Source organism: Astatotilapia calliptera, chromosome 19 (assembly GCF_964374335.1).
Source record: "Astatotilapia calliptera chromosome 19, fAstCal68.1, whole genome shotgun sequence".
NCBI lineage: Eukaryota > Metazoa > Chordata > Actinopteri > Cichliformes > Cichlidae > Astatotilapia > Astatotilapia calliptera.
In genome coordinates, this window is record NC_137440.1 from 22,048,686 (window position 1) to 22,068,090 (window position 19,405).

Genomic DNA, 19,405 nt, shown 5'->3' on the forward strand with positions numbered 1-19,405 from the left:
ATTTTGTGGAAGTTTATTCAAGTGAAATAAAAATACTAAAACATTTTATTTACCAAGAGCTGAAATGACAATGCCTAGAGTAACCAGAGACTTGTTGATGTTGGAGCCCTCTGTCAGTCTATCCCTGCAGTAGTGGGGATCTGCTCTCTCACTGGTAGACACAACAAAAACAAAGTATAACATCATATCAATAAAAAATGACTAAAAAATGTGTGAAATAGGGAGTTCAGCAAAGTGAGGGCAAGAGTCAGTATCCACTAGGGGGCACTTTTGTCAACGATTTGGGCTTAAACAATGCTGAAGGAGAAAAAATAGGGCACACGACAGCAGGAAATAACATTTTCACCTCCCAGCCAGGTCGACCAGGTTAATCTTGCTGACAGTTTCAGAAGGAAGGTTGTTTTCTAGGATAGCCTAAAGAGAAAAGACAAAAGTAAATAACCCAAAGTCTGCATATTGATCAGTGGTCAGTTATACAGTCGTCATACAAATTCAATACTCTGGAGTATTATGAGAATATCTGGAAAAAAGTAACAGCACAACATGCAGAGTCTGAGTGAGATGACCTGTGTGTACTGAATCGTAAAGATTGCATGGGATCTGCTGCTGGCATCATGGTTGTGGGTTGCTGCGGTGATGCGGTTGGCGATGCCTTCCTCCAGAAGGTCTATGGCCTGTTTGCAGTCTGAGACCACATGTGATGAAAGGTCTGATGGGAGGGACGCAAAGAGAATGATAATTTGTATTGGTCAACCCCGAGCAAGACTGAACACAGTCCGATTTTTATTCTACATCATACAAAACTTCTAAAAACATGAAACTGAATGGAGATGAGACAAAAAAGCTGCTTTGATTATTTGCAGGGATTAAAATGTTAAGAGGAAAGAAGTATAAAAAAGAGACACAAACAGGAAATGCATCAATCCTTGCTCCCACCATGTGCTTTTTAATATTTCCCACAGCATCTAGAAACAACAGTTTCTAACAATGCTCTACTTCCAGGCATGAATCACCAACTTAAAAAGCTGTTAAACATGTGCACACAGATCATCATGGAGCCTCTTGGCTCATCATTTAGCCTCTTCCTCTTTGTTAACTCTAAGCTGGTCAATACAAAGAGTTAAATTGTTTAAGGAAAACAGGAGTGGCAGCAAAACAGTGTTTGGATGGAAAAGCACTGAGGGATTAGAAGTAGAATTTGGAAAACCTAAATGGGATATGATGTGTGTGGAACTGCTTGGAACCACAAGGAAATGACTTCACTTCCTCTGGCCAAGTGGGATTTCTCCTGATACAGACAATGAGTGGATGTGGGGCTCTGAATACGGAGAGTCCGGCGGATGACAAGGAGAGAAAGAAATGGAGGGAACGAGAGGGAAAAGATGAAGAGATGAAGGGGAAAAGAGAAAAGGTGAAATAAAAGAAGCAACAGGAATCTAACAACTAAAAATAGATGTGACTAAAACTAAATCAAAAACAGAAGAAGACTTGTAACTTGTAAACAACACAAACAAGACATCTTAGAGAATTTTTTCTGACTTCTACTTGAGTGTGCATTCATGCAAGATACTTTTGGCTGCTCCCCTACTCACAAGGGGTCACTGTCTGTTTAATTTGGGAGATTTTTTGCACCGGATGCCCTTCCTGATGCAATCCCAAAGGGATTTGTGTCTCCTTGAAGCTGGTCCGTTAGATCAACATTTAGTGCATCATCACCTGGAACTGCTACGTCATGTTTTAAACATTGTAATGCAATTTGTTCATCTTGATTTTAGGGGTTTTTAATGTAGATTTATCATTCTTCTGTCTAGCAGTGGAAAGGAATGAAAACTCACCTTGTACATAGGGTCCTTTCTCAGGATGTTCTCTAACTCTCAGTGTGGCTTTCTTCTTCTGCTCTCCTCCCTTCAGCAGATCTCTTACACGCTCGTTATAGATCTCCAAGAAGCTGCAAGGACAGAGAAATAAGGAGGCAGAAGTTTAAAAAAAATCAGCTTCAATATAAGTTCAGCTTAAAGTCTTTTATATCCCTAACGTCACTTAGATGCACACCACATGTCTGGCTAAATCTACTCCATTCATTATCTGTATGTCTATGTCTTAAATTTTACTCTTCTGAGGTTTTTATTTCTGCTCTATTTTTTGAGAGCTTAGAAAACACAATAAAAGCTGGCTGTAGTTCAGCCAGGTAGTAATCATGGCTACCCGGGCAGTGTTTTAAACTGCTTAGCAAATCAAATAACTGGGAAACAGTGTGTATGCTAGAGAGATTGTAATCTTCAAATTGTAAAAAAACCCTGTATTTTTCCTTGTAATAACCATACTGCAGCTTTGGCTCAAGTGGCGTGTACTCAGGTGTCCACTAATGGCAGGGTTAGTACTTTGATCCTTGGCCCCTCCGCAAACCAAAGTGTCCTTGGAGAAGACACTGAACCCAAAGTCTTTCCAGCCTGGCGCTCCGTCTCCACTGACGTGCAAGTCCATTTAACATTTATGAGTGAAGGGCAGGAAGAGCTTAAAATGAACAAATTTTCCCAGAGAAATTAAAACAGAAATGAATCCTGTTTTAATTTTGCTGGCTACAGTTTTTCAGCATAACTGCACCATAAACTCTTGTCTAATTTGAATTAAACTTCAACAAAAGGCCCAATTAAATTGATTAGAATCAGAAGACACAGATCTCTGCAATAAAGAAGTACCTGATCTCCACTCTGCTTGAGTTCTGCCCATCTGAAAAAGTGTCTTCAGACTGAAAGAGACCCTGGGAGGAAAGAAGATCAGCAGGTTACTTCAACCTACAATACTAAATACTCAGGAAGATGAATGTTCAGCATGTTCACTTCATTCGTGTCGCCACCTGAGTTGAGTATTAATCAACCACCTTACCTGACAAATGCGAGGAGTCAAGCCCATGGAGTCCTAAAGAAAATTGAAAAAAAAAAAAAGAGTGACCAACATTAACGTGTGGGCCACAACCGAAAGATTTATAAAACAAAGCATTTTCTGCCTGCGTAGCATGAGCTGGACCCTTCAATGTCCTTTATAATATTAACTAAGGCATGAAAAAAGTGCATCTAATATTGTGCAGTGATTCCAGGACTCTCCTCACCGGCGTCCCCATCATGGTGTAAGTCTTTCCAGATCCTGTTTGACCATAAGCAAACAGGCACACATTGTAGCCCTCAGAAGCTCCGGACAGTACCGACACACCCAGGTCCTGGAACACCTGAAGAAATTAACACATACACACACTCCCTTAACCAGAAATGCACAAAGAGTATGCAGAGTTAAAAAGCACACCTGGATTCCTCCCTTCCATCCCTTCGAAGATTATTTTAATAAAACAAGTAGGGGCTGCTGGGTTGTTTACAATGTAACTGAAAGCCCTTGATCTGCACTGCAGTTGTGTTTTACACGAGTATAGATTTACACTAAGGTTTCTTGATCACAATGCTGTGGCATGAGGCCAGTGGTGGGGAGGTAATGTTCCTTCCTGCTGATGTATTTGTGCAGGGAGCATGGAGGTCAGCTAATACTCAAGGTAAACAATTTTGCAGAGTGCAGATGTAAGAGAAACAAATGTGAGGGCAAAAAGACTGAAAAATGGCTGGGTCAGGAAAATAAACTTTGACTAACAGCAAAGTCCTCGGACAGGGGATCCCGGAAAGCCCCGCTAAAACAATCAACTGAGGCCTCTTGTTTTCCTTCTTACTGTGTCTGCATCTGAGCTCCAGAGCATGCAGATGACCAGCACAAGGCCAAATCTCAACTACTTATTTTTATAGGAGAACAAAGACTTTTCCTGAAACCTATACTGGCAAATGAAATGCAGTCATATCATTTTGTGTTTGCAGCAGAGATATAGTAGTGTAGGAGAATTTGCTATCAATCCAAACTTGCATTTTTACAAATTAGCTTTTTATTACTTGCATTTATGTCAAAACAGATGAAAATCTAAACAGATATATTATATAACAGTAATCCAGGATGTTGAGCCTCTGTCTTAAAATCATGGAGTAATAGGCAGTAAATACCAAATAAGGGTTGAATAACAAAGTCTTATAAACTGAGGTGAAGTCATTTCTATTTATATAGAATCATAAATCATGATTAGGCCTCAAAGAGCTTTACGATCAGCACAGCAAACAATCAGGATTTTAATCTTGACAACTTTCAACAGTTATTAAGATACTAATCTTACACAGTCATAATTTATGGACAAGAAATCTGTTTTCCAATGAGCATATGGCTATTGTGCAAAAACAATTAAGACATTATCTCAGCAGCTGGGCTCTTCTCAGTTGTTGTTTAAACTCAATAAACATATACAAAGTGAAAAATCCTGTTGCAGTACACCAATTCAACTGCTCCTGAACACAAGCTCTCTAAGCAGCCAATCACAGTGCAGAAAACCAATGCATTTAGGCATGTAGACATGGTCAAGAGGACCCGCTCCAGTTCAAACTATCTCTAGGCTTTACAGATAATGTAAAAAAAAAAAAGAAAAAAAAAGAGACAGACATCCAGTGAGCAGAAGTTCTCTGGGAAAGCAAAAACAACGAGTATTTGAGGCCAGAGGTCACAGGAGAATGACCAGACGTCTTCAAGCTAGGAAGGCGACACTAACTCAAATGCTGTAACCACTCTTTACAGTCAAGATATGTGTAAGACCATCTCTGAATGCACAACATGTGGAGCCTTCAAGTAGATGGGCTACAGCAGCAGAAGACCACAGCAGGTGACACTCCTGTTAGCTAGGAAGACGATACTGAGGCTACAGTTCACACAGATTCACCAAACATGGACAAGAGAAGACTGGAAAAACACTCCCTTTTCTGGCAAATCTCATTTTCTCCTGTAACATGTGAATGGTGGGGTCAGAATCCTGAATTTGGGGGATATTTTATTGGAATGCGTTCGACCCTTTAGTACCAATTAAGCTCAAAAGCTTCGCCTGGCATCATAGAGGTGTAGAATCAGAAAATATTTATTATGATTCTTAGCGAAGCCAAACATCTTCTATTATGGGAACAGGCTCTATGAAGCAAAGTGGTTGTTTATCACTTATAAAATGTACTATACAGACAACTATGTGCATGCAGGTTAGATGAACAACGACTGGGCAAATTATAAATCACTTGATTGTTGTCCATTGTATACAACCGATCAATAAACCCGTTTCTGAGGACATGTGGCCTCAGCTGCAACCCAAAAGCTATGTCCAAAAGCAACACATACCTTTGGGGGCATTGGGAACCTGAGCTAGACCAGACCTGAGATGCACATTCTCCCCCAAAAACCATAACACACCCTGGGATCAGAGAGGCGTTTTCTTTCCCAGGCCCCCAGGCTCAAGTTTGGACCATGGAGACTGGTGGTGGGTACACAGAGAAGAGAGGAGGATTCCTCTCAAAGCTACCACAACCTCCAAAGATCAAGGAATACTTTTAACATGCCTCCTGTGTGTGTGCACACATGTGTATCACACTACCAACTGCTTTGACGATATGCGAGAACCTGGAGTTAAGCCTGTATATACTCTATTCCCACAATTTTGCAAGGCCAGATTTAAGTTGGATGTGGCTGAAAACTCTTGTGAAAGACTCAAGCCTTGTGAAAGTACTCTGAATGTATTCAGTGGTCATCTAGTTCTTCTTAGGACTGTGTGAGGTTGTGTGGTAATATTCAACAGCCTTGGGTTTTCTCAGACAAGTAAAATATTTAGCACTGACATGATGGAGCGAAGCTCACGCAGAGACCAACAGCATATCGTGTTATTGTAGCAAAAAAACAGCAAGAAAGCAAACTGTCAAACTTTTATATAAATAGTAAACACCTGCTTCAAATATTAACTAGCACCACATGCCACTTCTGAAATAAAAACCATGAAAATGTATGCAGCTTAAAGAAATGTACAGAAAGAGCCACATCCAGCTTGTAAAAGTGTTGCCATGACGGCTGGTTTTTCTGAATGGCCTCATAAATCACTCTACAGACACACAGGTAGAAATACCTAAATCATAATTTTCCCTCCAAATTAGGAATTGATTTTAACCATCTTTAGTGCAGAAGATCTTTAAGCTAACTTCTGTTCTTAAAACCTTTTGGGGTCTTGATAGTAAGAATATAATTTGTAACTGACTTTTAATATACAGTATGATATACTGTATACAGAGAAAGATCAAAATAATAGAATAAAGCCAAAGTAAAGTGTAATATTTGATACAAAGAGATCATTTGAAAGTAAAAGCACCTTAACTGTGCAACTGTAGCTCAATAACGGTTCTCATTCCTACAAATGCCAAAGTGTGCAGCCCACTTGGGTGCAGACCACCAAGTGTTACCCCCTGCCTCTTAGCTGAATGAAGGCTTAAACATGAAGACAAAAAGCACTGCCGCCTCTGTCTTGTCCTCATGGTGCTATTGAAAAACAGACACAGACAACGTCTCCCCTCTCAAACACAGAGAATCAATACAGTCCTTGTTAAAGTTGACCCTGTTAAATTCACTCTATGGGGGCTACAACAAGGCCTCTACAACAAGGCCTAGTGTCCCTCCAGGCTTAGCACAAAGAGCAGGAACTTTCCTTTAACTTTTCGCTCCTTTGAACCTGACTGTCTCTGTACTGTCTAGTAAACCATTACTATTGTTTTCTGTTTCTACCAAGAAATTTGTACTGTTTTTATTCAAAGTTGACTATATATTGTAAAAACCACAAGAAGAAGCTCGACTTTAATTCAGCTTCTTGACACAATAACATTGTGTGTGAGTTTTGTCTCAACAGCCAGTGTCAGGAAATATTAAAGTGACCCCGTTGTTTGTCGCCATTGTCACACCAAATTAAAATCAGTAAACTGTAATTTGTGTCACTGTACTCAACCTGCTTCAGTGAACACAATGGCTTTCTGTCACAACCTACTTTCCCAGTTTGCAACACCCTGCAGCATTAGGATGCATTTCTGGCTTAACAAAGCAGGTGAGATATGAGGCAGATGGCATTTCTGGAATAAAGAAATAGCCTGGAGACTGACATTTCCAGGCCAAGGCGACAGCAAATGTGCAGGCTTGATCAACTCCTCAAAACAGACAGAAACTAAACACCACAATGAACAGGAAGGTCGCTGCATGTGCACGCGCCCATGTCTGCATCTGACCAGTTAAGTGGCTGCCGAAACAGCAACCAAAACAAGGACAAAAGCGTTGCCCTCTGAGGAAAAACAATCTAACAATGAAAAAGCAAAATATAGATTTCATTCTAAATGAAGGAAACACCGGTCAGAGTCACTGTCAAAACACAGTAAGCAGGAAAGAGGAAAGCAGAAGGGCTCCAGATCTAGCAGAAGCTAAATCCCTCTCTTCAGTGTGGAAAAAAAAAAACATTATCAAGAAGAATATGGAGAAAAACTGCCTTCAGAGCCTCCAGAGGAAAGATTACTTAAAATGCAGATCACATAATATTATTTTTATCATCCAGCTACGCAGGGATGCACTAAGTGAAACACTTGGTTGTGCAAGAATAGACTGTGCACACCGTTATCTCTTAATAAAATGCATTTGCAGCCTCAAATTATGATGAAACTTAAGCAAAGAAATGTTACATTAAAATGGTGCCACGTGATATTTACTACAGCTTTTTTTAAACAAGTGGTGAGTCCTGTCTAGTATCTATCTACTAAAAGTTTATATAAGCAACAGACCTAAAATCCTGAGTTACCTCATGCGCATCAAAGTAAGCTGGAGCAGATCTGTAAAACAAGAATCTGGCTGTTTTTTATGCCAGAAATCTGGCAAATACTGTGTTCAAGTTTGTTTTAAAACACGGAGCAAAACTAATTTTTCCCAAACACAGAGCCTAGTTTGTGGCTTGGTAACAAACTAGAAGGGAAAAGTGGTGGAAGGAAATGAAGTGCGTGAGAAAGGTTGACGAAAAAGCGATTCCTGCACAGAAATACAGCAATACGGTGGGAAAAAAAAGTCATGGAATAATGCCTCTGTAATGAGTTAAGTCCTGTAATCGCTCACTGTGGAAGTGCCAACTGCTGGTCTGGTTTTATGTGGCCTGCTTTGCGCTAAACCCCAGAGAAGTATTTATGTGTAGCGTGTCTGTGTGTAAATACGTGTAAATGTCGTCAAGGGTGATGGCAAACGGCCAGCAGAGCGAAGCATTTAACCACATTTAAAACTTTGGCTTCTCGTTGCTTTAGCCGAGTGTGACGCAACCAAAAGGATCGGGCAAGAGGGGCGTCACCAACAGCAATGCATAGCTGAGAGTCTGCATGTGAAAATGGTTTTACTCCCAGTTTTCTGTCCAGAGGTGGACAGCTGCAGCAAAGATAAGGGTCACTCAGTTCCCGTCCTACACTTTCCAAGTGGGTTACACAAACACAACAGCTGGGCCCTGAGCAAAACTAAATGCCTTTGTTTAGACATGGGACAACAACAAAAAAAAAAAAAGATGTCACAGGAGATCTTTGTCCTTCCTGCAAGGAATCTGGGTTTATAGAGTTAGATTAGAAAGAGAGAGAAAAGGGAAAGGGAACATCACAGAGAGGAAAAAGGGAGCGCGAGGACACGGGCAGCAGAGGCTGAATCACAAGCAGCAAGAAGAGACACAGAGGAAGCTGTTTGGCCAGAGTTCAACAACGCTCTCGTTTGTCACACTTGGACAGAATTTGTAGGTCAAATTAGCATGGAAGAGCAGAGAGGTTGTATGAGAGGGAGGGGGAAAGACAGAGATGTGCAGGCCAAACAGATAGGCTGCTCTTCATTACTCAGGCATCCCTACACATGATGAAGGGCACCAGGGAAAGAAAAGCAGAGCAGAGGAGGGGAAGTGAAGAAAAATGAAGGCAGGGGGCACTCCAACAGTGTATTTCACTTCATTTTGCCTTGACTTCTGATGCAACTACTGTGGCAAAGGCAAGGCTTAACACAAATAAATAAAACCATATCTGGAAAGAGTTTGGGGACTTGCTGCTCCTCCCCCTCATATCGCTGTTAAATAGGCCAAAGCAGAACACTGTACAGTGGACCTGCATATTACAATCTTTATGGGAAGCTGGGAATTATTTCTGCAGGCTTCAGACTGGTGGGAGCCTTGTGTGATATCCCCCATGGGTAGGTTAGAGTGGCTCAGTATATAGTCGCATTTACTAGGGACCAGACTTATGCAGTATCATTACAGATAGGCTTGAAATACACCAATATTGTTAGCTCCCCATTAGCTTTTATAGAGTAGCAGCTGCTCTTCCAGAGGTCCACACGTTCACACCACACTTCATAATACACTAACATATCAATGTTGTATGTCTACTATAAATAAAACAGTAACAAGTGTCCCATTTTAAATAACACACACACACACACACACACAAGGTTCTTTCTACAGCAACTAAAGTGTGCACAGTGAACATGTTACAGAGAGGAGGCTCCATTTGAAGTTTACAGTTGTCTTCAAATGACTTCACCGCATCCTTTGTGGTACGCTTCTATGTACACACTTTAACTCGTTGTCGTAAATGATTCCTTTCATCTGCTTCCCTCGCTGATAGAAAAAGTGAGGGCAGAGTATCCATAAAACACAGGTGCTCACACTGCACCCATATGGCATAGATCTCAGATTTCTATGCTGACATCATGTGGTCTATTTGGTGCCATGTTTGTAGATAATTCAAACCAGCCTGAAGAGGGCTGTTGGCTGTTGCTTCGGCCGACTGCTCACATGCGTGTGAAGGATTATTCCAATGCACAGAGAAGCCATTCTTCCCCTCGCTCTGCAGCACCACTGACACACAGACCTAGAAACACTGCTGCCATATTTAAATCGCACAGCACACTGACAAAAGTCAGAGATACAGATGACAGGGAGGGGAAAGCCCCTGCAATCTGAGTCCATTAGGCAATCAACAGAAAACCTTGTGCTCCGAGCTGAATCCTCAGCAGTGACGTTGTCACACTGAAATTTGACTGTGAAAAATTGCTTAGTGAGGCAGCTGTGAGTTTGGCAGGGGAGAGCTGGGGGGCTGCAGAGGCACAGCGGACCCCCGGCCCATATCCCCTCCTCCTCAGCAGCATTCCCTCTTTGTCTCTAATCACTTTCTCTTGCCATTTGTCTCTATCCAAACTCAAATCTGCTGCTTCTCTGTAATTTTTCCCTTCCATGTTTCTTACAGACCGAAGCAATAAACAAGCTGAGGGGTTTGTGGTAATAAATAAGGGGGAAATAATATTTGTTTGCCTAATATCTAAGCCAAAAACAAAGGCACCATTTAGACAAATAGTCCCACTTGTTTTGCTACATTAGCCAAACAGCTGGCTTTCATTATGCATTATAAATCTCTTCCAAAATCTTACCCTTCATCACCTGGCAAAGCCATTCTCATTCCTCCCTACTCAGCCTTCTCCTATAAACATAAATATTAAACACCAAACCTCCCGACCTAAAAGGTCAACTTTTTGTGAACAGTCCTCATTGAAAAGAATCAGATATAATCAGATATAAGACACTACATTTCTGTCTTCACTCTTCACTATAACCGTGTATGAAGCTGGAAGACACTACAAGCATCTAGTGTAAACTATCAGTGATGCATGGACATGTACAGTGGACAGCACAGAGCAGCAGGCATGTATCCATGGGGAGAGGAGAGGGGAGGTGGGAGTGGTGAGATAGTCCTGCTGGACTGGAAAAGCAGGAGTTAAGATCCAGTTTCTCCATGTCTCATTCCCCCACTGTTTCAGATTGTCTCAGTCTCCTGGGAACTACACTGCATGCAAGGCAAAGTCTGTTTTCCTGCTATGAAAAAAAAGTAAAGTATGCAAAAATATAATTTGCTTGAGTAGAAACTATGAGAAATCAGCACTGGCAAAAAATAGCATCACCTCATTAAGCTAGGAAACAAAAACAACAAAATCCATAGGGGTGACGTTGGAGCAATGACCAAAATGTAATGGCAGTTAAATGAGGTAGCACAACAGACATGTAAGTCTACCTGGCAATGCGCCATTAATCATGGTTCTTGCCCTGCAGCATGCAATCAGTCTTTTCTCCTTTTTACATCAGGCCTTCTGTCATCAAATCCATCAGAGAAACCCTCAGTTTAAACATTTTCAACTATAATGTCTGATCAGTAAGCAGCTGACATGACGATATACATAATCTATTGAGGAGACAATGCTTTGGACTCTAGTTCTGGAAAGGAGGTCAGATTTAAATCCAGCAGCTCAGTCCATCACTGGTGCCCTTTCTCCCACACCAGGCCATCAGAGGAATGTCTTCAGGCCACTGTGACTGGACACGATTCCGCTGAGGACACAAGCGGATAAAGCCAGAAGCAGAGACAGGAAGAAGTGTTGTGTTGTCTATAGTTCTGTGCAGTGTGTGGGCCATTGGCACAGCCCAGTCTTTCTCAAACACATACAAAAGCAGTACTGACAAGAGTGGAGTGCAGCACAGAGGGCGTGGCAGAGAAGGAAACCCCATTAACAAAGGACAGAATAAGTGGACTGGCTCTAAAACCAAAGGTTTTTTTGTTAAGCTTTTGCGCTAAGTAAAACGTGACGGAAAAAGAAATTCATAATGAGACAAACCTATGTGTAATAAGAAAAATCCATATGAGGAAATTTCCTTGAAAAATGGGCACTACCTCGTCTTAATCTCAAGCCCATCTCAGGTTCCAGTAACACTCTCCAATCAAAGCAGTGCGAAGATATCTAATCACCCAGTCACAGTCAGGACATGAAAAGCAAGCCGACTCTAGCCATGCCATTTCTGAGGCAAAGAGACTGCAGGGTAACAGATGGAGCTGATATCACGTCCCCCGAGTGGCCGTCTGTGTAAAAACATAGAAAACAACACACACCCTTCTTGTTGTGGTTTGTCTACAAGGACCGTGCTTCCTCTGGGTTCTTCTTTTGGAGATTCGGTTTGCCCAGAGTCAACTTGTGGCCAAAACTTGGATCAGCGCACACACAGTGTCCACCCACAATAGTGCATGTAATATGGCACGAAAACAAGAAACAGCTTTGGGCAATGCTGCAGTGCAAACAACTACACATCAAACCAGATCCTGTTCACCAAAAATACATGGATATTTTTATCTATTAGACTGCATTCAAAAGTAATACAGTGGGGCAAAAAAGTATTTAGTCAGCCACCGATTGTGCAAGTTCCCCCACTTAAAATGATGCCAGAGGTCAGTAATTTGCACCAGAGGTACACTTCAACTGTGAGAGACAGAATGTGAAAAAAAAAATCCATGAATCCACATGGTAGGATTTGTAAAGAATTTATTCGTAAATTAGGGTGGAAAATAAGTATTTGGTCACCTCAAACAAGGAAAATCTCTGGCTCTCACAGACCTGTAACGTCTTCTGTAAGAAGCTTTTCTGTCCCCCACTCGTTACCTGTATGAATGGCACCTGTTTGAACTCATCATCTGTATAAAAGACACCTGTCCACAGCCTCAAACAGTCAGACTCCAAACGCCGCCATGGCCAAGACCAAAGAGCTTTCGAAGGACACCAGGAAAAGTATTGTAGACCTGCACCAGACTGGGAAGAGTGAATCTACAATAGGCAAGCAGCTTGGTGTGAAAAAATCAACTGTGGGAGCAATCATCAGAAAATGGAAGACATACAAGACCACTGATAATCTCCCTCGATCTGGGGCTCCACGCAAGGTCTCATCCCGTGGGGTCAAAATGATCATGAGAACGGTGAGCAAAGATCCCAGAACCACACGGGGGGACCTGGTGAATGACCTGCAGAGAGCTGGGACCAAAGTAACAAAGGTCACCATCAGTAACACACTACAACGGCAGGGAATCAAATCCCGCAGTGCCAGACGTGTTCCGCTGCTGAAGCCAGTGCATGTCCAGGCCCGTCTGAAGTTTGCCAGAGAGCACATGGATGATACAGCAGAGGATTGGGAGAATGTCATGTGGTCAGATGAAACCAAAGTAGAACTTTTTGGTATAAACTCAACTCGTCGTGTTTGGAGGAAGAAGAATACTGAGTTGCATCCCAAGAACACCATACCTACTGTGAAGCATGGGGGTGGAAACATAATGCTATGGGGCTGTTTTTCTGCCAAGGGGACAGGACGACTGATCCGTGTTAAGGACAGAATGAATGGGGCCATGTATCGTGAGATTTTGAGCCAAAACCTCCTTCCATCAGTGAGAACTTTGAAGATGAAACGAGGCTGGGTCTTCCAACATGACAATGATCCAAAACACACCGCCCGGGCAACAAAGGAGTGGCTCCGTAAGAAGCATTTGAAAGTCCTGGAGTGGCCTAGCCAGTCTCCAGACCTCAACCCCATAGAAAATCTGTGGCGGGAGTTGAAAGTCCGTGTTGCTCGGCGACAGCCCCAAAACATCACTGCTCTCGAGAAGATCTGCATGGAGGAATGGGCCAAAATACCAGCTACTGTGTGTGCAAACCTGGTAAAGACCTATAGTAAACGTTTGACCTCTGTTATTGCCAACAAAGGTTATGTTACAAAGTATTGAGTTGTATTTTTGTTATTGACCAAATACTTATTTTCCACCCTGATTTACGAATAAATTCTTTACAAATCCTACCATGTGGATTCATGGATTTTTTTTTCACATTCTGTCTCTCACAGTTGAAGTGTACCTCTGGTGCAAATTACTGACCTCTGTCATCATTTTAAGTGGGGGAACTTGCACAATCGGTGGCTGACTAAATACTTTTTTGCCCCACTGTATATTCAAGAATTTTAGAGCATTCTGTTTGGTTAAATTTTGATTGTGGATTTAAAGGTCTGAACTGCAGGCTTAACATTACAGAAAGGTTATGTTTGAGGCTAAATGATAGACATAGACTCTGGTGTTTTAATATACTGTGTAGATGCTTACAACATAAATAACTACCACCAATAAGTCAGTGAGCAACCACCTTTGTAAAAATAATGACTTAGGATACCATGTTATTTGCGGTGAGTAACATAATCACAGTGAGTTAGGTCATTACCTCCTCCTGCGATGCATAGTGAGGGTCTGCACGATCCACCGACCAGTAGCAGTAGTCAAAACAAAATTCCAGAAGCTTCTCCCTGGAATCTACAGCTCCTTCTGTCCGTCCATCCAACTTTAGGAAGGAGATAAAAGTGTAAGACATATAATTAGTCTACATTTAAGATACATAAGTAACAATGCTTACCACAGTAAAGCAGCACGGCCAGTAAGTACTAAATTCTACCTTATACAAATAAGCATAGTGACAGACTTTACAGCGTGCATGCTTTTAATAACATGAAAAAACAAGAAAATGAAACCAAACATCCCAGTCATGAAGTGAGTACTATGGACATTGTTTATGAGGCTCTAAACAACAGTGTGGAATTGCAAGCAAGCTTTTTCCATTCATTAGCAACAAGCTTACTCCTACTCCAGTTCTTTCTTTGCCACAGTGCATTAACACTGCACAACTTTCTGCTTACTGTAAGTGAATCCTGAACTGAGGAAAGACAGCACAGCAGCATTTGCATTCACTCGTGCGTAACAACTGCACTGGAAAAGTCCAGCACCTGAACAATGCTTCTAAGTCACTGCCTGCAATGTAAAATAAAAAAATCATTACAATTTACTGGGGATCCAATGAGTCTCTGCTACATCTGCTCATGATAACATTTGTGTTTTATTATTGTTCTTGCACTTAATTTCCCAATCTAATATTTTGCCTGTGGTTGAAAAGGTAATAATTATATTTATGTCATTATATCATTTAACTTAAAGTAGACCTACTAAGCTCATTATATTTTCTTATACTGGGCCTTGGTACAGCCAGCTATCTGAAGGGCTCAATCATTTTCACTCCAGTACATAAGTCCGACCATTTTCTAACCAGTGCTTTAAATGTCACAAAGACTACTTAAAAGTAATGACAAGAAAGCTTTCCCGAGAGTGTTCTGGGTTTGTTGATGAATAAACGTGATCAGTCTAAATATTGACTTCGTTAGTTCGTTAGAATTGCACAAACCCTGTTTCTGCTTTATATACTGTATCTTCATTTACATGAGTACATGTTTTAATAAAACACTGCATCTATTTAATGTTTTTTTCCTAGCAAAATATGAATCAGGGGTTGTCAGGATTTTTGCACAGTACTGTATATGAGATAGCATGTTACTATTATTATAAAAGATTATATCTGAACACAGTGGCTTTGAGGAAGGTTATTTTTTCTTTCTGCTGTTCTAGGTGAAAGTAGTCCTTGTTGGGGTGAACTGATAAATAGATTGAGAAAGTTGCTGACATTACATGTTGTGTTTACATTTGTTCAGATCAGATTCCATTGTAATACAGCACAACTACAGCTGGTTAAAAAAAAAAAAAGCACCAAGAAGGGGGCTGGAAAAAGAGTCTTGTAGGTGTAGCCCACTCTATCATCTGTGTAAGTAATCGTTTACTGACTGCAGCATTAGGCAGCACTAAGCCCTGGGATTCAATTTTGTTCACAGCAATTGGGTTGCCTGAAAGCATGACTACTTAACCCCTGTGCACTGTGAGGAAACGGACAATGAACTTGTAGTGTGAGGGATGAACTAAGAGCAACACCAGCCCCTGGCAAATCTCCTGAACGACAAAGCTCCAACAACTTATATTAAAGAAACCTGACAACTTGTAAAACATTATCCTTTACTTCTTTCTTGTTTTACACAGGCTAATTTCAGTAGGTCTTTATAGGTTGTTTCACTTGCTGTTTACTGCGACTGAAATCCAGTCTTTATTATTTCTGTCTCAAACGCTCCAAAACTGTCCCAGTTTCCATAAATAATTATTCCCATGAGATCTGCAAGAGCCGTGGGTTCACGATCCCTTTCCAAGGCAGAGGGAGGCCATATGTGGTTTGTCTCCTGTCACATCATGTGCAACAGATTCTCTAGTCCACCACCCAAACCTTCTTCCTGAAAGCATGCATTTAAAACAAAATGCAAATAAAGAGAAGCATTTCTTTAAGATTAAATGTGAGTTTCAAAAATGGTTTCAAGCTGAAAGTCCTTTATCATTTTGAATCATAATAATAGCTGTTGTTTCCACAGGCTAGACCCTTTAAATAGAGCTTTCTCACTTCTATATTAGCTCATACAGATATTCCAAATCAGAAATAAAGTGTAACATTTTCCATACTGAAGCTGTAGAGACAGCATTAGACTGTCTGCAGGCAATGCAGCTCAACCAATCAGACATGCCTACTCAGCTATATGACACAGCAGGTTGGTAATGTGGTGAAAGTATCAGCTTACAGGACTGTAAGCTCACAAAATAATTAGTTCCAAATGTCAAGAACTTCAATGAAACCTCGAATAATAACTCCAGCCACATGCCAGATTCACATAAACCCCCCTAATTTAACAGTAAAGCTACTGCATGGTGTTTTTATCTTTCACAGTTTCTTCTTGGAGATGTTTGGGAGGTATCTGAAGTATGACGTAGTTGCGCTGTTGTTTATATTTGTGCACCGAGGGCTCAGACTGCATGTGTTCGACAGGAAGGGTCGCTATGCTGTGTGTGTGTGTGTGTGTGTGTGTGTGTGTGTGTGTGTGTGTGTGTGTGTGTGTGTGTGTGTGTGTGTGTGTGTGAGCTCAACACATACTGTACAACAAACAGAAGCAGCTTAAAGGAGGGGGGAAAAGTTGAACTAAGCCTGTAAACATCCTGTTGTTGCTATGTGCAACTCCCATTCTGTCACACTTGTATACAGGACTACTCACCTTCACGTTTCGGATCTTCACAAACTTATCCTCCACCCGAACAGCTAGCCTTCCTCCATCTGCGCTCTCCCTGTGAGTAAGAAAAGAAAAAAAAAAGTGTATGCTTATTATTATTATTATTAGGTGTGGGTAACAACTGAGAAGGTTGATGCTTCCACTAGAGAGAAATGGCCCTACGGGATGCTATCAGTACTGACCAGGATCTCACACCTCAAATGCAAACCAGACAGAGCTTTAAGAACATTTTCACTCTAAATTCAGAAGCTGTATAATCATCCTATACACTGTTTCAAATCGGTTTTAAAAATCCTCTTTTGCTGCAGCTGATATAATTCAGAGAGTGTCGAGATAAATTTACGCTGGCTCCACTCGCCTTGAGGCCATCACATGACAATTAACACAATGAATTGTGTGTGTGTGCGCATGTGATCCATGAAATTGCAACACAAGTGCACCACTGACCAGTCCCAGATTCAAATGAAAACAGACCCCGACATGCTCTGCAAAAACTTTGTCTGAGATGCAGCTGGAGCCGTTTCCACAAAGTCCAGAGAGCACACAAGGGTTCTGTGAGCGTAATCAAGACCACTGTGTCATCCGTTGTGTGCGCTGTATGTGTATGTGTGTGCTTCAGCAGCTGGACCAAGCAAATCTGATGCAACACAAGCAAAACTGAAGGCAATCACAATACGAAGCTGAGAGGATTTCGATCTCCAGGAGTGATAATGATGCTGCCTGCAGTGGCATCTAGCTCCATCTCTGTGGTGGGCTAGGGACACACGAGGCGGCTGTTGTAAATCATCCCCCTGTGCTTCACCACGTGGGACTCATTTTGCCAACCCCAGCAGCGGCCCAACCCAAAACCACCAACCTTCAATCTTAGGCTCTAAACAGCGTGTACATGAGGTGGTTGGGGACTGGAAAACAGTAAACCTTGCACAAAAACGTGTTTTAATACAAACTTAAGATGAGCTCAGGCTGACATGTTTTGTTTTGTTTGTTTTTTTGCATATGTGAGATGTTGCCCACATTGTCAGGGGCACCTACTGAATCCTGCCAGTCAACTAAAACAGAAGAGCAACACGCTCAAATGCAAGGTCGAATGAAGAATGCAGACCTGGCTGGTGTAAATGTTATCTCTGTTACACAGCAGGTCCTTATTCAAATATATAGAGGAAGGAAATACATCCTTCAAAGCGATGAGCAAAATGAGGGTGTCAGAATCCCAAATCAGGAAGGACAGATTTGCATGACAGTGAACATTTAATATAAGAAATTCTTTTGTTATGTAAAACACCAGGAAGACCAGCTGAAAGAATCATTGTCCAGCCTTTCATAGCCTGAATAATGCTTTGTTACGGTACTGTAGTGGCCTCTGAGGTTAAGCAACCCAGCCAGAGTTCAAAATAATTAAATACACCACCATGGAACTTGTCTGAAGTGTTTCTCCAGACCCCCTCAAAATAACAAACTGCATTTAACATACTGTAGCAATTTCCTGTTGATGTAAATGGCAGCTTTTAAAACCTCCTGGCGTGTTTTTGGTAGTTCCAGCAGATTTCATAGCGCTATAAAATGTAACAAAATCTTCCCACCTAAACATAAAGCGGAAAATTAAACCAAACCAACGTGTTCATTCCAACTTTCCTGCCTTGTTTAAGGTAACAAATGCCTTAAAAAAATATGCATCACATTTCCATGTGATCAAAGTGAAAAAGGTTTTTGTATGGAATATGCATAACACTGTCAGACATAATGGAATATAATGACTTATATGATTGTAGCTAAAAGCCACGAAACGAGGCTTTAAGCAGGGGTCAGTCAGAAATGTAATTCATTCACTTCCTGCCTGAATTTAGACATATTTCCTGCATTTTTCTACTACTACTCAGCTCTACACAGGCTGATTTAGTAGGCAGCACCCCTGACAGCCACAGTTGTCATCATTCAACATGTGCACCACTCATCGTTTAAACCACGGCGTTGTACTGAGCTAGCTAACGAGCTAGTTTAACGCTCGATTTCGATTTAAAGCAGCAAAACGGACAAAATAGAAGCAAAAGAGGGCAACATACGAAGTATAACGCCTTGTTGAACACACCAAGAAGCAAGCAACATTGCATGGTTTTAAATACTGGTAGCAGCACTCCAGACACAAAGAAGCAATAACACAACAATAATAAACTATTAAATTATGTTGTATTAGCTGGATAAGCTAACTCGGGAACTTACCTCGCGTTGAGAGGTCGGACTCGAATCGCAACTTTTACGTTTGCCATGATGTGTGTTGTTGTTTTGAGGGGTTTTACACGCAACTCAGCAGCTGTCCAAGTCGGACTTAGTGTAAAATAACGGTTTTAATGTGAGCATGGTGAACATCGCTTCATATTTCTCCAATACAGTGGGGCAAAGTTGTCCGGTAAGCCCCCCCCCGCTCTTGTTCAAGCCATCTCCCGACTTCTGATCGAGAATCCGAACGTCTCCAAAAGTCTCAGCAGAGAAGTGAAACTTCCTGCAGGGCAGACATGGAAGGAGAGGGAGGGGATGCTGCTGGATACTCCTCCCTTTTAGCCACATTCAAATCCTTTTTTTTTTTTTGCATGTCTGTTATTATTTAAATTTCTCTACATTTCAAAAGGTCTTTAAATTGAGTTTCACATTGAT

At 41.4% G+C, this 19,405-nt stretch overlaps 1 protein-coding gene and 1 long non-coding RNA gene across 2 annotated transcripts; both read right to left on the reverse strand.

The window, feature by feature from the left end:
• Window positions 1-9: 9 nt before the first annotated feature.
• On the reverse strand, window positions 10-1,951 carry LOC145422531 (uncharacterized). Its single transcript, XR_013903842.1, has 3 exons — window positions 1,836-1,951; window positions 567-709; window positions 10-414 (listed from the first exon to the last, which is right to left on the reverse strand). It is a non-coding gene; the product is annotated as an uncharacterized LOC145422531 (long non-coding RNA).
• A 243-nt stretch (window positions 1,952-2,194) lies between these two features.
• Window positions 2,195-19,405, reverse strand: LOC145422529 (kinesin-like protein Klp98A). Its single transcript, XM_080294007.1, has 4 exons — window positions 18,974-19,405; window positions 16,742-16,811; window positions 13,999-14,115; window positions 2,195-3,226 (listed from the first exon to the last, which is right to left on the reverse strand). The coding sequence occupies exons 1-4, from the start codon at window positions 19,018-19,020 to the stop codon at window positions 3,053-3,055; spliced, it is 408 nt and encodes a 135-aa protein (XP_080150133.1). The 5' UTR covers window positions 19,021-19,405; the 3' UTR covers window positions 2,195-3,052.

Coding starts and splice junctions, on each gene's coding strand:
- LOC145422529 (XM_080294007.1), bottom strand. CDS start 19,020: ATGGCAAACGTAAAAGTTGCGATTCGAGTCCGACCTCTCAACGCGAG. Junction 16,812..18,973: donor GTCCGACCTCTCAACGCGAG/GTAAGTTCCCGA, acceptor TCTTACTCACAG/GGAGAGCGCAGATGGAGGAA. Junction 3,227..13,998: donor ACTATGCATCGCAGGAGGAG/GTAATGACCTAA, acceptor TAATTTCTTCAG/GTGTTCCAGGACCTGGGTGT.